The 17,500-nt window shown below is 39.5% G+C and overlaps 1 protein-coding gene and 1 long non-coding RNA gene across 3 annotated transcripts in view; one reads left to right on the forward strand and one right to left on the reverse strand.

Annotated features, from left to right (window-relative positions):
- The first annotated feature begins 572 nt into the window (after positions 1-572).
- The window catches only part of LOC135091947 (homeobox protein unc-4 homolog), a 42,855-nt gene continuing 25,927 nt past the window's right edge, over positions 573-17,500 (forward strand). Inside the window, exon 1 of the mRNA XM_063990003.1 lies at positions 573-1,178. Coding sequence (XP_063846073.1) covers positions 848-1,178 — 331 coding nt within the window. The 5' untranslated portion in view covers positions 573-847. The remainder of the gene's footprint in view (positions 1,179-17,500) is intronic.
- Positions 14,366-17,500, reverse strand: part of LOC135091948 (uncharacterized) — a 10,461-nt gene continuing 7,326 nt past the window's right edge. For both annotated transcript variants that reach the window (XR_010262709.1, XR_010262710.1), the window contains exon 4: positions 14,366-14,559. This is a non-coding gene — a long non-coding RNA (uncharacterized LOC135091948). The remainder of the gene's footprint in view (positions 14,560-17,500) is intronic.

Below are 17,500 nucleotides of genomic sequence, written 5' to 3' on the forward strand. Positions count from 1 at the left end.
GTGAGCGTGGACGCCGCGCTCAGGTAAACACGACATTTGGCCCTGTCACTGTAAATTTAGGCCGACTGACGCCAAAACACGACGACGACGCTGACGACCCCCCCTCTCCCCCCTGCTGTGTATGTGTGTGTGTGTGTGTGTGTGTGTGCGCGCAGCGCTCCCACGAAGGGGACACTCGGCACACTTCTTCAAACACTCTTTTTGATCTTCTCTCCTCTCCCCTCCCCGCCACTCCTGTGGTGGGCGCGGGGCCTGGTGAGGGGGGGGGGCGGGGGTGAGTGCGGGCCTAACACCCTGACGCAGGCGGCGAGGGGCCGTGGTGGCCGCGGCGCCCCGGCAGATCCCTCCACCAGCCTTAACTACCACATTATTGATGACAACTTGACACAAAGCCCAGAAAAACTCTATAGGAACCCCATTAAGTCGATGAAATGGACACTCTAATCGAAACCCTGTTTGTCATTCAGTCGCGCCGCCGCGGCCAGCCAATGAGCAGCGGCGGCCGCGGCGGGGCTCGCGTCGCGGGCCAATGAGGCGCGGGGCGGCGCGGCGGGGGCGGGACGGGGGCGGGGCCTTTGATAATCCAGGGGCGGAACAATGGAGAGGTGAAGAGCGTAGGTGCGGCCGCCTGCCCCTCAGTGTTTGTTGACAAAGCGCCAACGCTGCAGCCGTGAGTGACTGTTGCCGCCCCGCGGACCTTCTGCTGCTGCTGCTGCTGCTGCCGCTGCGTCTGCTGCTGCTGCTGCTGCTGCTGCTGCTGCCGTGCCGGCGTGCGGTGCCTGTGGAGTGTGGTGCATGGTGGAGGCGCAGAGCGAGGGAGAGGCGCGGCGCTGCTCTCCCAGGTAGAATGCTGTTGATGGAGAAGATGCTGCCCCACCTCGGCTACGTGCAGCCCACCTTCCACGTGCTGAGCCAGCTGGCCCGCCCCGTGCCCCTGCCGCTGGGCCAGCAGATGCCCCCCCTGCCCAGCCTGCCGCCCTTCGCCAGCCACGGCGCCCTCAAGCTGGGCGGCCTGCCCCCCGCCACGCACGACGGCGGCCCGCACTCCGTCACCTACTCCGTGTTGGGGCGCGGCGGCGGTGGCGGCGGCGGCGGCTACCTGGAGCGGGCGGGAGGGGACCCCAGCGGCGGCCTGCCGCCCGGCCTGCCCTCGCCCTACGACCGCGACGACGACAAAGGTGAGCACCCGCGCCGCCTCCCACAGGTGCCCTGCCGCGCCCTGCCAGACTGCCCGGCGCGCGGCGGCGGCCGCAGCTCATTGCTCCGCGGCACGCCACCCGCGCCTGCACACACGCCACACTGTCGCGGCAGGGACGGTAGCTGCCCGGCGCCCGCTGCCCCTCCACCACGCCCGTGCAGTGACGTGCAGACGTGCGTGCGGGCGTGGATGAGAGCGCGGTGGTGGTCCAGCATGCCCACGCCACACAGCCGTGGGCAGCCACGCCCCCCCGCGGCAAGGCAGCTGCACCAACACACACACACACACACACACACAGCCTCCTGCAACACAACACACACAAACACTGCACAACATCAACAAACACTCGCCACAAATGTGCAGCAATATTCTGTGTTTGACAACAATGCGATTAATCCGCGTCGCGCGTCACCTGCCCGCCTGTGTGTGTGTGTGTGTGTGTGTGTGTGTGTGTGGCCAGGTGGCACACTCACTGCAACCCCTCACACCTCACACTATTGATCACCTGAGTAATGGCACGCCGGGCATCGCTCCTTACACACACACACACACACACACACACACACACACACACACTCGCAGCTCGTCACTCACAGCGGCGAGGTGTCAATGAGTAATTTTCTGGCCAAGCTTAACATCAAATCAAACAATTACCCAGAAAAAAATATATTGAATTCCAGCGAGAATTTAACAATACTATTTTTCAAGCCGCCAAGCGAGGGACGCGTGACATGAAGCAGCTCGAGGAACAACCAAAAACTGACAAAGAAAAAAAAATATATATATATAGGAAGGAAATAGAAACTGGAAAAGGAACAAGAAACTTTACATTACAAAGAAACAAATATAGAAAAAAATAAATAAATATTACAGGAAAAATAACAACAATTGCAAATAACAATAACAACACATAAAACTTAGATATTTAAAACTGAGAAAAAATAAAATAAACAAATAAATAAAATAGATTAATAAATATTGCATACCACCATTACTATATTCCTCTATTGAAAGTATTACACTCGCCTGAACCAAAGCACAGGTAATATCTTAGTAATATCGCTTTGCCAGTACTCGTAATATTCTTCCTGGTATTACAAATCAAGGTACTAGTAATGTTACTCCCTTTAAAATATCCCTCCAAATACTAGGAATATTTCTCTAACACCGCCAAGAAATAAGTGCTAGTAATATAGACCCTTTTAAAATATTCCTCTAAATACTAAGAATATTCTCTACTCCCTCCCAACAAAAACAAGGTGCTGGTAATATCGCTTTTAGAATATTCCTTACAAAAAATAGGAATATTCTCCAAACACCGCCAAGAAATAAGTGCCAATAATATAGACCCTTTTTATAATATTCCCTAAAATGATAGGAATATTCTCTAAACACACACATAAAAGGTGCCAGTAATATCGGTCCTTTTGAAATATTTCCCCCCAATAAAAATTAAAAGGTTATCAATATTACCAATCAGAAACAAACAGTAAGAAATTGGTAATATTCTTCTATGCATGCCTAAGAAAAGTATTAGTAATATCTCAATGGTAAAAATAACCTAAAACAAATACTAATATTCCTCTCTTAAGGCAAACCAGCGCTAGTAATATCCCTCCTCACTTTAAATATCCTTGAACGCGCCATTAATATTCTCTCCCTCACAGCGCACATAACCTAACACACTATTACATCTATTAAACTGAGCAATATTTGTAAGCTATCAATACTTCTGGCTGGGGAAGAATCGGTGCTGCCCCTTCCCTCCCCTTTAGGATGCTGAAATATGCGTGTGTGTGTGTGTGCGTGTGTGTGTGTGTGTGTGCTTGGTTGCGTTAGTCTCGTATATACTTCAATATTCCATGAACATCAGTAAAAGCATTAATGTATATACAACATTTCCCCGCCTGAGTAATCTTTGAAATCGTTACCTTGATAATACGCGCTATAAAAAAGAGAAAATATATATCATCAGTCAGTGACAATATTAAATCTCATTCGGTAATAATGCTGTAAACATTCCACCTAACCTTCTATTATACTTACAACACAACTACTACACACGTTCAATAAATAAACAGTAACCACTACTAATACAACAATAACCTTGCAGTTCACAGACAATACAACAAGCAAGAAGTCTTCAGTAAATATTGTGTTGCATTATGTAGCGTCTTTAAGTATATTGTAGTACCGTTTCATGTCAGTGCTTCGCTTGGCAACACACAAAACACACACACACACACACAACATCGCGCGCGGGAAAACGATCAGTGTGTTAGCAACAAAATGCGCGGCGCTATGCAGGAATCAGCGCAGGAAAGAACACACCAAGACGCAAGAAACATTACAATTTTACTGTCCCGGAAACTGAAAGGCAAAAGAAAAACTCGGCTAATTTTTCAGGTGAGAGAAAACTTGAGGTAGATTTTACAAGAAGCGGAAAACAAAACGCATGACAGAGAAGACCAAGTAAATTATAGAAGAATGAGAGAAAAGTCATCTGAATTTACACGAGAGAGAAAACTTAAACCATTTTTAGAAAGAAATAGAAAAAAAAAAGATGAACTAATTGAATCACGTAAATTTTCACACGAGATAGAGAACAAGGCAAATTTTAGAAGAAGAAAAAGAGAGAAGCATCTAAATTCCCACACAAGAGAGAGAGAGAGAGAGAGAGAGAGAGAGAGAGAGAGAGAGAGAGAGAGAGAGAGAGAGAGAGAGAGAAACTAGTGGCAAATCTCACAGACCGCTCCTAACCTTAGACAAAGATCCCATAACAGCAGCAAGCAAACGGGCGAGCGACACTCCAAATACCGGACACAAAAACTACGGGAATCGACAAAGAACAAGTTATTCAGTTTGTTTACGAGGGCGGCAGTGCGTGTAACTTTCTACGGACCTTGAAGAAAACACCGCGGTATAGATTGAACACAAGAGAATCGTGCAGTGGCGATATAAAAGACTGTCTATCTATATATCTAACCGTTGCGTCCTTATAGAAATTAACGACCATTGAATATCGCATCTATTTTCTATAATTTCCACCTTTTCCAGCCGTGTTTTCATATCTCGCTACTTTTACCTCGAAGCTACACAAAGGGAAAGGCTTGAAGCGTGGGAGGGAACGCTAAGACATGAAAATACAGGTAAATAAAGCTGAATTTAAGCGCACGAGTGAACGTTAAGACAGGTGTATACAGTGACAGTCCCAATTAACAAGGCAGATATGAAATTTCTGAGTCTTCGGCGGGGGAAGATAAAATAAATAACAGGAAGAGAAGCACAAGAGGAAAACTGGTTAATATTTCCGATTACCTGGGAATATAATAACAGGTGTGAAAATTTAGAGTGTTTAGCGGAAGAGAAGAACAAAATCTGCTACATGCGCTAAGAAAACTATAAAAAAAATAACAGTATATCTACTACAAATACCTGTAATTACCAAAACCAGGTGTAAAATTTATGCCTAACGACACAAAACCCTAAAAATAAGCCAGAAAAAGACATCCCACGTGGCTTTACCGCTAAACACGCCAGGTAACGCTAACCCAACGCCACCGACAGCGCTACACGGGAAACACAAGGCAGGTTAACACGGAAATTAGCGATAAATGTACCAGGTGTTACGGGGAAAAATATCGCTTGGTAAAACAGGTAAACGGAGATAATTTTAAAAGATGTAAGTTAATAAGGATCGCGTTGATTGGAAAATGTAAGAGAGTTATTGATGGAACAGGAAAGGGTTTGTCACAGGTAAATGAACACAGGTTAATTAAGGCGGTACAGGTAAACCCCAACAGTCAATCCATCGCCTCCGAAACACTATAATTAAACCGGGGGTGTAAAATTTTGAGTTGAAATATGACCTTACCTGAATATACACGGAAATATAAGGTGAAAATTTGTAAACCTCGCGCTAAAAAATGATCTTGAAAATAAAAGAACAGAAGTAAGGGTAAAATTGAGTTGAAACGTGAACTTTACTAAATATATACGAAGGAAAAAGGTGGAAAAATCGATTCCTGCGTAAAAAAAAAAAAAAAAAAAAAAAACTTGAAAAATAATACTGAAATAGGAAACCATGAAATAAAATACGTTGATAAAAATTTACCTTTTTAAAGTTACTTAAGAAAAATAATGAAAATAACAAAACTAAGCCTTCTTAAAATCGAACAAGGACGAACCCTAAAATAAATAATGCAATACCTAAAAGCAATACTAAAAAAAAACTAATATACCTAAAATTAAAGCAAAAATCAGTATAAAGAAAAAAAATCAAGAAAGAAACAAAGATTAGATCCTTAAAAAAAATGCTAAAAAACATGAAACAAATACTGAAATACCTAAAATACCTAAAATTAAAGCGAATTAAACACAAGAAAGGGAAGAAAGAGAGAAATACACCAATATAAAGAAAAAAGAAACAAAAATCACCCCTTAAAAATACGTGGCAAATATGAACGTACCTAAAATACCTAAAATTAAAACGACCAACACAAAAAAGGAGAAAAAAAAAGAAAACCACTCCTACATCGATCCCTAAAACACTAACGCACCTAAAAATAACTAAAAACTCAACATTCTACCCTAAAAAAGCGGGTTTATCTCGCTTCCCTAAGTAACAAACCATCCAAAAATTTGTAAGTTAAGAAAATAAACAGCAAATCACAAATCGCCGGTAAAACAAACACAAAACAAAACCAAATAAGAAAAAAAAAAGAAAAACAGCCCAAATTATCGCTTAGAATTACCAAGGATACTTAAATAAATGGCCCAGATTACCGTAGATCTAAATAACTAGTCCAAATCACCCATCCCGTCACATAATAACCCACCTTAACGACAAAACCATAAAAAATGGCCCAAGTTACCCAAGAACCGCAGTCTGTCCGAAAAACCGCCCAAGTTGCTACCTAACAAGACCGCGGCGCTTCAGAAAACTAGCCCAATGTACTGCCAAAACACCGCAGCCATTCACAAGACGCGCAAGTTACCGCCCAAACACCGCAGCCCAGGTAGCGCAGGTTGCGGCCCGTTTACCGCCCGTCGCAAGCAGGAGACGTGCCTAAGGAAGGAAAGACGCGTAAAAATGCCGTAATAGGTATCCCGTGGTGTGCATAGTAACGCTACCGATGCTCCGAAGCTACGAAACTATAAACGTAAGAATCTGTGAAGCTATAAGCGTAAGAAACTGTGAAAGTATAAACGTAAGAAGGATTCAGGAAGCCAAGAGAGGTATTAGGGAGAGAGAAGTATGTTATTTACTTGCGAGATCGTGAGCAAAGGATTCGATAGCGTTACATGAAGTGAGAGGAAGAATTTTAACGCAATAAATGATGGATTAGTAAAGAAAACGTGGAAATTAAGAGGTAGCGACGAATTTAACTGCGGTAAATGATGAATTACCAAAGAAAACGTGGAAATTAAGTCAGACCAAGAGTTTTAACGAGATAAACGATGAATTAGTAAGTAAAACGTAGAAATGAAGTAGAATCAAAGAATTTTAACGCAATAAACGAAGAATTAGTAAAGAAAACGAGGGAAAAAAGCGAAATCAAAGAGTTTTACCGAGATAAATCAAGAATAAGTCAAGAAAACGTGGAAATGAAGTGAGCTCAAAGAATTCTACCGTGATATATGAAGAATTAGTAAAGAAAACGTGGAAATGAAGTAGCGTTAAGGAATTGTACCGTGTTAAACGATGAATTAGTAAAGAAAACGTATAAATAAAGGGGAACCAACAATTTTACCGCGATAAGTAACGATCAAGCAAAGAAAACTTGGAAAAATTCAGGGGTTATTAACGGAAACGATAAACGAAACAAGGATTCTGATAACCAAGGAAACTATTCTGAGAGAGCCAAATTACTACCGGGAGCGAGATGGAAGTGTGCCCAGCCAAGGATTAGTAAAAGAAAACTTGGAAAAATATAAGGATTATTAACGGAAACGATAAACCAAACAAGGATTTTACCATTACAAATTGAGAAACGTGTTATTTAATACTGATAGCGAGATTGAGATGTTTACCGCCACAGATTAGTTGAGAAAACATGGCATTAACGAAAACAACAAACGTTACAAGAGATAAAGTGACCACAGAAGCTATTACGTAGAGAGAAGCTTGTTATTTAGTAGCAGGGATCGAGTCGAAGAGTTCACCGCCGGGAATTAGTAAGGAAAGCATGAAAAACTAAGAGTATTAACGAGAACAATGAGCGAAACAAGAGTTAAGATCACCACGGAGACCATTACGTAAATAAAAGCCTGTTATTTACTACTAGGGATAGAATCGAATAGTTTTCCTCCAAGAATTAGTAAGGAAAGCATGAACAAAATAAGAATATTGATGAAAACTGTAAATTAAATAAGCGTTCAGGTAACCACGAAAATCTTACGTTGAGAGAAGCGTGTCATTTACAACCAGGGATGAAATTGAAAGAGTTTATCGCCAAGATTTAGTAAGGAAACCATGAAAACTAGAAATATTGACGAAAACAATGAACGAAACAAAGATTTAATCCACCTAGAAACAAATACGCAGAGAAAAGCGCGTCATTTACTATTAAGAGTGAGACCCAGTACTCTTACCAGCGATAAACAAACGATTAGTAAAGAACAGAAGACAGAACCGGAAAATTAGCTAAAACACTAGACGAAACACGAATTAAAGTAACCAAGGGATTATAATTTGACGAGAAGCGTTAGATTCATCACTGGTATTGGAGGAAGAGGAGTTTTATCGCGTTAAATGAAGGATCGTTAAAGTAAAACACGTGAAAGTAAAGAAATGAACACCGCCAGGGAATTAAATAGACAGTAATCAATAAAAAAAACACTATGGCAAACAAAACTAAGGAGAATTATATGTTACCTAATACTGCAATGATATCGAAACCTTTCATCCGAGTTAAATGAAGCGAAATTTAACGAAGAACGACAGGGAAGTAGAGAGAAAAGTAAGGTTGTTTTAGGAAAATGTATACTCAGAACACCGTGTTATCTAATATTAGTTAAGCATTGTTATCTCATGTTGTGTTGATGTTGAGAGCATTCTGGCAGCGACAGGAGAAAGATTGATAAGGAAAACACGAATATTGCTGTAAAAATGTTTGGTAAAATATGAAATTAGAACACCTTGTTATCTAATAATACTCATTTCGCTTTGTTATCTAATGCTGTGTTGATAATGAGAATGTTTTAGCAGCGGTAGGTGAACTGATAAAAGAAAACACCACTGTTGCGGTAAAAAGAAAATGTTTAGTAGAATATGTACTTACAAATACCATGTTATCTAATAGTTAAGCATTGTTATCTATTGCTGCACTTGCATAAAGAACATTTTGGCCGCGATAAGTAAAGAAATTATTAAAAAAAAAAAACTATTGCGGTAAAAAGTGGTTAAATTAAATATAAACTTAAAACACCGTGTTACCTTATAGTTATCTAATGGTATAGAAAACACTTGACCTGCGACAGATGGAAGATTATTAAAGAAAACACGAGAATTGCTGTATAAAAGTAATAAGATTGATCGAGAAAAGTAACAAATATAACACCAAACTATTTAATATTAGCCATTTAACACTGTATGATCTGGTAATCTTGTACCAGCGCTGAGCCAGAGAGAGAGAGAGAGCGAAGGGAGAACTTGATTATTAGAGAGAGGAAGAGTGAAACCAAGAAAATATAGAGGAAAGAAAAGCATATTATCCAATACTAGTAATATTCTGATGAAATCGAATTTTTTTCCCCGCCCAAAAGGAAAACTTGGTAATTCGAGAGAGAGAGAAAATAAAACCTGGAAAATACGAGGAAAAAGGACAATATAGATAGGAAAGGCTGTTATTTAATAGTGATTCTGTAATGAAATCGGAACCTTTACCCGCGCTAAGCCAAGGAGTGCGAACGAAAACACGATAGTAATTTTAACAGAGGGAAAAAAAAAAATCCAGGAAAATATAAGGAAAAGAATGCGTTATCTGATACTACTAATACGTTAATGAGATCGAAAACTCTACAACGACAAAACAAAGGCAGCTGAACGAAAACAAGACAATTATAACAGAAATCTAAACTGAAAGAGAACAAATAAAAAAAATATATAAAACCAACAAGGAAAATATAAGGAAAAGAACGTGTTATCTGATACTGATACTGTAATGGGATCGGAAACTCTCACCGATAAGAAGTGAAGAAAATAGAACGTTAGAGGAAAGGAAAAAAAAAATATAAAAAAAATATAAAAAAAAGATAAATAAAAGAAGCAGCGAAGTGTTAAGAAGAACAAAGAAGAACACAGTGTTATTTAGCGCAGGAGTGGAATCCAACTCTCTTATCAGCGTCAAAGGAAAGATTACTCACATTTCACGCACATTACTGATTACAGAACTCATAAAGCGGGAGATAGATTACAAGAGGCGGGGAGAAGGTTACCAGGCGGAGGAGCATCGGGTCGCCTAATGGTAGAGTAGGATTGAACACTCTTACCCCGCGTTTTATCAAGGATTAGGGGGGAAAACAGCGAAAATAGACGATTGTAAAGATGGAGGGTGTTTTTCAAGGATTACCAGAAGAAAGTGAATGAGAAAGGAAAGAAAATAGACTAGAAACCGCAGGCGTAAAATGTTAAATGGCAAATATAGACGACTGTAAAAGATGAAGGGTGTTTTTCAAGGATTATCAGAAGAAAGTCAATGAGAAACGAAAGGAAATTGAGACTTGACAGTAGCAGACGTAAAATGAATTCAATATGGCGAGTGAAAGAAACGAAAATAAATGAATATAGTTTTTATTTTTCAAAGATTGTAAAAAGAAAATTAATGAGAACTAAAGGGAATAATGGAATTGTAAAGGTAAAAATAACTGGAGAGGAAAAAAAAAAATACGGTAATAAACGAATATAAAAATAGAATATACTTTTTTTAAGGTTATGAAGAGAAAATGAATGAGAACTAAAGGGAAATAAAGACCTTAAACGTAATTGTAGCTAAATATGGCGAAAACTGAGAAAAAAAATAAAAAACTCGAAAGATTAAGAAAAAAATAATAAAAATATAGAAAGAATGAAGATAGTACGGAAAGATTAACGCAAAAATGATGAAAATAAAGAAAGTAAAGTGAAGAAAAGACGAAAATAAAGTAAAAAAGAAAAAAAAAATAAGAAAGCAAAAATAAATAAATAAATAAATAAAGCTACAAATATACGTAAGAATAATAAAGTAAAGAATTAATAAGTACGAAAAAAAAAGATAAATAAGAAAAAAAGCAAGAAAAAACATCAAGGAAATACAAGGTGAACCCAGCCAGTCACCCCGGTTCGAATCCCGCTGGCCACAAATCACAGGTGAGCTTAATCAACAAAATAAGCAAGACGGTTCCCCGATGTAACATTTACCTGGATATTTACCTTTAATTTAGCACACAGGTAGATGACGCCGATCATTCGATAATACCTGTCATGATAAAATTACCTGTACAACATTTTTCATCCCTCCTCCTCCTCCTCCTCCTGTTTTTCTTTTCTTTTTCTTTTTCTTTTTTTTCCTTTTAATAGAAGGGAATGAGTTACGTCAGGTTGGGTTGGGTTGGGATAGGTTTGTTGTTGTTGTTGTTGTTGTTGTTGTTGTTGTTGTTGTTGTTGTTATTGTTTTCTTTCCATTTCTTTTTCCTTCTACCTTCTTTTCTTCTATATTTCCATTTATGTCCGTCGCTTTTTTCTTCTTTTCCTCAGTTTGACAGATGAAAATTAATTATTATTATTATTATTATTATTATTATTATTATTATTATTATTATCCATTTTGAAATTACCTGCGTATGTATGTATGTATGTATGTATGTATGTATGTATATGTATGTATGTAAAACCTAACCACACACACCACCACACCACACCACAGTACACCACCACCACATCACCACCACACCACATCGCCCACACCTACCAACACACCTCCGCAACACCACCACACCCGCAACACGACTCAGGTGTGTTAATTGAGTCATCACCTGCTGAAGGAAAGGGAGGGGAGGAGGAGGCGGAGGGAGGGGAAGGAGGAAAAGGTGACTCGGTAAGGCGGTAGAATAGCAGGAGGAGGAGGAGGAGGAGGAGGAGGAGGAGGAGGAGGAGGGTGTATCCCGGTGAGTCTTTGTTCCTCCTCCTCCTCCCTCTCCTCCTCCTCCTCCTCCTCCTCCTCCTCCTCCTCCTCGTTCTCCTTACACCCACAAGGGAATAAGAAAAGGGAGGAAGGCAAGAAGAGGAGGAGGAGGAGGAGGAGGAGGAGGAGGAGGAGGAGGAAAGAGGGCAGAGTCAAGCCAGACCACGAAAATATATAACCGAGAGAGAGAGAGAGAGAGAGAGAGAGAGAGAGAGAGCCACAAACCCCAACAGACTTAAGTTAACTGACCAATAGCTAAGTAACCCGACAGACAGAGAGAGAGAGAGAGAGAGAGAGAGAGAGAGAGCGGGGAAGGTCGGGAGAGCATGCACGAATTCCTGGGACGATAAATTGTGGTGTAGACGAAGTGTGGTGAATGTAACGATACAATACGAGGAGACAATTGGGGTTCTTAAGCTGCGTCTCTTAAGGCATCGCTCGCTGACACGGAGAGTGTAAACAAAGGAAGACAAGAGGACAAGACGCGAGGGAATCAAGACGTTGGGTGATAAGAAAAAAAGAAAAAAAGAAAGAGAGGAGGAGGCAATAACAGAAGAGTGGTGATAAGCGAAGTAAACACAACGATTTGCGAAACGAAACACGTCAATCTGGATGAACAAAAGTGGTGTCCGTTTTTTTTTTTTTCTTCGTTTTTGCTGTACGTATTTTTTTTTCTTTTCTTTCGCCAGATAAAAAAAGAATAAATAAAAATGGTAAGGAATTTCTCCCTCTCTGTCTGTCTGTCTCTATCTCTGGCTCTATCTCTCTCTCTTTCTCACTCCGAGTCTCTGTTTTAGCGCCAATATTATCATTCCTGACGAGTTTGCTAAAATACACGCGAGCCGCACACGATCTTGCGCTGTGTGTGTGTGTGTGTGTGTGTGTGTGTGTGTGTGTGTGTGTGTGTGTTGGCGGGGCGCTCTTTCAATGTTCTTTTGTTTTTTGTGTTTCTTGGTTGGACTGGTTTGCTTGGCTTGTTGTTGTTGTTGTTGTTGTTTTTGTTGTTGTTGCTGTTGAAAGGTGTTTTACATGAGCGTTAGCATTGTGGAAACGTAAGACAGACAGACAGACAGACAGACAGACAGGCAGAAGATATTTTATTACACCTTCCCCAAACTACAAAACGACTTTAACAAACAGTAACACAAAGAAATGTGTTAAGAAATTATAACAATACTACCACCACCACCACCACCACCACCACCACTACTATTACTACACCTTCTAAACCTTAATTACTTCCTCACCTTAACTACCTGTCTCACCTGTCGAATGTTCCTCACCTGTACTGATTGAGGTAAGAAAGAGGAAGAGGTGGAGGAGGAGGAGGAAAGGAGGAAGAGGATGTGGTGGATGGCTATAAGGGTGAAATGATTGCAAAGAATAGGGTGACAGGGCCGTAATAGGGTGTGTGGGGGTGAAAGGTGCGTGGGAGTAGTAGTAGTAGTAGTAGTAGTAGTAGTAGTAGTAGTAGTAGTAGTAGTAGTAGTAGTAGTAGTAGTGGTGGTGGTGGTGGTAGTAGTAGTATTAGCACCACCACCACCATCGCCACCACCATCGCCGCCACCACCATCGCCACCACCATTCCCTCCCTCCACTCCTATCAATCTCCATACATCACATTTATGGTATTAACTCCTCCCCTTACCCATTTCCCCTCTTTCCTCTCCCCCTCTCCCTCTCTCTCCCTCTCTCCTTTCTCTTCTGTCATATCCATTCTGTCTCCCCTTTCCTTTACCCCTTTCTTCTCTCCTGTTTCTTAATATTATGCTTTCTCTCTCTCTCTCTCTCTCTCTCTCTCTCTCTCTCTGAATATATATGGAAACGAAACCAAAAATGTGCGAAAACGAGGAAGAAAAATGACAGGATAAATAAATACGCAAATAAATAAATAAATAAATAAATAAATAAATGAATAAAAGCAGGGAAACATACATTTATTCATTGGAGGCGAGAGTGACGAGGGGAGAGAAAAAATAAAATGATATATTCACATTTGTATATATATACTTTTTTCTCCCCCCCCCCCTCTCTCTCTCTCTCTCTCTCTCTCTCTCTCTCTCTCTCTCTCTCTCTCCACATCCATCTCCATTTCAACACACACACAGACACACACACACACACACACACACGTTATCCTTTTTTTTTTTTCATTTGTTTTTTTTTCCCTGTTCAATGTTTTTAATATATATAAATATTCATAGTTAGTAGTTTTTCATTCCACGTATAAATAGAGACAAATGTACTCTTGGTGTGTGTGTGTGTGTGTGTGTGTGTGTGTGTGTGTGTGTGTGTGTGTGTGTGTGTGTGTGTTTTATTTAGAATCCTTGTTTATTTATATATTTTTTTTCTTTTGTATGTTTATTTGTATTCATGCTTCATTACATTCATATTTATACATATTTTTATTCATATTTCTCTTCATACGTATAGCTTGTCGTATTTAATTTCTTTTTTTTGTATGTTTATTGTATTTATTTCTATTATTCTGTTCTCAGTTTTTTTTCACTATTCACTTATTCTTCTGTTCATCTTTGTCTTTATTATATTCGTAACTAATATTTGTACCTCTCATTTCTATTTATTTATTTATTTATTTGTTTATTCTTTTTTTAGTTTCAATTTATGTTCATTTTTCATTTTTTTACGCACGCTGGATAATGATGATAATAATAATAATAATAATAATAATAATAATAATAATAATAATAATAATATCCTTCACTGTAAAAACAAAAGAAAATCGAAGTTCATTTATTTTTACTATTACCTTTATTAATCTTACGAAACCTTCCGGAAATAAAAGTAAATAAATAAAAAAAGATCGAAAACCGTTTATTTATTCTTACTTTTATTTCTTTATTAATTTTTCAAAAATCCTCTGGAAAAAAACAAAAGAAAACTAAAAGAAAACTATTTATTAATTCTTTTCCTCTCATTTTTTTTTATTAATTTCGCAAAACCTCAGTTAAAATAAAAATTAAACAAAACGATTTATTATTTTCCTCATTTCTTTATTAATTTCGCAAAACCTCTGTAAAAATCTAAATTAAACAAAAGAAAACGATTTATTATTTTTCCTCATTTCTTTATTAATTTCACAAAACCTCCCCCGAAAAAAAAAATAGAAAAAAAAAACAAAAAAAAAAACAAAGGAGCGTCGGAAGCCATTTTCTACGTCACCCGATCGCACGCAGGCTGGAAAATAATTACCACACATATTAATACACATTTCACGACGCGCCGCACCAATATTTATTACTCCATTTACGCCTCGATGACTGCACGCACACGCACACACACACACACACACACACACACACACGTATCTATTTACAAAGTTGAATTAAATGATGTTTCGTTTCACTTTTATTGTTCAATTATTTCCGTGACGTGCTGATGGTGATGATGATGATGATGATGGTGGTGATGGTGGTGATGGTGATGGTAGCGGGAGTGAATGTGTTCTTCTGTTCTTTTATTTATTCATTTATTTTTTTTCTTATTAAATGCGTGAAAATGAGGTTACATTTTTTTTTGCCTTTCTTTCTCTTTTCTATTCTTTTTTTTTCGTTTTTTCTTCAATTTTTCATCATTATTCATGCCATTCATCCTAATTGGTGAATAATCGTACACAAATTATCAGTAGTATTAGTATTAGTAGTAGTAGTAGTAGTAGTAGTAGTAGTAGACAGGTAAACAGGTGACTTAAACCAGGTGAGTCTAGACAAAACCCAAGCGAGTTAATTAAGAACAGGTGAGGACAGCAGAGAAAAATGAAAACAAAACCAATTATCTAAAATGGAGAGAAAACAAGAACGAAATTAACGACAGAATCAGAAATATTATGGAGAAACAGATGAAAGAAATTAAGAACAGGAGAGAATAAAAAGAAAAATTAAGACAAACAAGAACTAAAACAAAGAAGGAAAAAAATAATAACAAAAAACAGATGAATGAAGCAAAAGACAGCTAAGGAAAACGAAAATCAACAGTTGTAAGGAAACGAAAGGAAAGTGGGGGGGGGTCTTAGCTATAATAATCCTCAAATACCCCCACTCACATTACACCTTTCACCCATTCATTCCCCTCCCATCCTCACCCCCATCCACCTCTCAACCCTTCCTTCCCCTCCACGCCTCGCCCAGGTAATGACACAGCCTGACTCAGATTTACGCAGGACTAAATCACAAATGAGAGGAGGAATTATGCCAAAACTTTTGCTGACAAGTAATGGTAGCATGGAGTGTCAACAGGAATATAAGTGTTAATGACAGTGATTTAGCCAAGGGGGTGAAGACACTTAGAGCAAAATGTGTGTGTGTCTCTGTCTTTGTTGTGTGTGTGTACGAGTGTGTGTAGGTAGTGTTGCGTTTAATTAATTTACAGGTAAGGACAAACAGACGGACGGATGTACAAAGTTATAGTGACGAAAAGGAAGAAGGGAAAGTAGGAAAACGAAAGAGAAACAAGAAAACAAGATTAAGAATAAGTGATTGGAGAAAATAGCAACGGAAGTAGTAGCAGTAGTAGTAGTAGTAGTAGCAGTAGTAAGATTAGGAAGAGTAAGGTAGGAAGAGGGGGAGAACAAGAAGAAGGAAGGAAGGAAGGAAGGAAGGAAGGAAGGAAAAAGAAGGATACGCACAATACTATAATTAACAAACAGGAAAGGAAGAAGGAGATAAAATAATAACAAGATAAAGAAGGAAAATAAACAATGACAGAAACATCAACAATAATTAGAAGGAAACTATAAATAACACGATAAGAACACACACACACACACACACACACACACACACACAGGTAGCGAGCGAGGGGAGGAAGTAACAGTAACATAACACAGGTGAGACAAAGGGTTAGATAAGGTAACCAAAACACAGGTGTCAGAAGAAAGGGTTATAATGATATCCTTCCATTCAACTCTTTCTATAACATAATGGGAGGAAAATATAGATTCTAGCCCTTTTCCCCTTTCTTTTTATAGGGAAGGAAGGAAGGAAAGGGGTAAGAAAGGGTTTAACGAGAGAAAAATAGGGGTTTGGGTGTGTTTTTGGGAAGGGGAGGAAGGGAAGTGGGGTGAGGGGGAGGAATAAACAAGGGGAGGAAGAGGAAAAGTAAAATAAATATAGGAATGAGTGGGAGTAAGATAAAGAAAGGAAAGATATTGTTTTGAAGTTTATTATTATTCTCTCTCTCTCTCTCTCTCTCTCTCTCTCTCTCTCTCTCTCTCTCTCTCTCTCTCTCTCTCTCTCTCTCTCTCCTTTCCCTTGGTATTTATTCATATCCATTTCCTCCTCTTTTATCCCTCACTTCTTCTCCTCCTCCTCCTCCTCCTCCTCCTCCTCCTCCTCCTCCTCCTCCTCCTCCCTCCCTCACCCCCATCAATCATTCCTCTCTTTGATAACTTCCAGGCTTTCCTTTCCCCCATAACAGAGAGAGAGAGAGAGAGAGAGAGAGAGAGAGAGAGAGAGAGAGAGAGAGAGAGAGAGAGAGAGAGAGATAATAACTAGCATTTACTCGCATTAACACACGAAATATTTAAATTTAGCAGCATTTAAACCAACATTTCTCCGGGTGAGCGAGGAGGAGGAGGAGGAGGAGGAGGAGGAGGAGAAATTCAAAAAAAGGCGGGAAAAAAAAATAAATACACACACATCTCTTTCTCGCTTCGCCGTACAGGTTCAAATGAAAGAGTGTGTTTCTGGTAACCGCCATTAAAATCCCATGATCGCGCTAAACACCCCGCCACTTTGCGCGTTCCTGTGATCAGCTCCCCAAACTGCGCTGCGCCGACACGAGATCGAGAGCTAGAGAGAGAGAGAGAGAGAGAGAAAGAGAGAGAGAGAGAGACTTTCCTACCTAAATACTAGTCAATATTGCACCCGTTTTATTTATTTTTCTCTTTTTCTATCTTTCATTTATGTTTTTTTTTTTTTTATCTCTATCTCTAAATCTCTCTCTTTTTTTTCTCTCATGTGCTTTCGTCCGCTGGGAAATCAGAAAGCCAAACGAAGTCTCTCTCTCTCTCTCTCTCTCTCTCTCTCTCTCTCTCTCTCTCTCTCTCTCTCTCTCTCTGACTACAGACACGTACACACTCATTAGTAGTAGTAGTAGTAGTAGTAGTAGTAGTAGTAGT

This window comes from Scylla paramamosain, chromosome 39 (assembly GCF_035594125.1).
Source record: "Scylla paramamosain isolate STU-SP2022 chromosome 39, ASM3559412v1, whole genome shotgun sequence".
Lineage (NCBI taxonomy): Eukaryota > Metazoa > Arthropoda > Malacostraca > Decapoda > Portunidae > Scylla > Scylla paramamosain.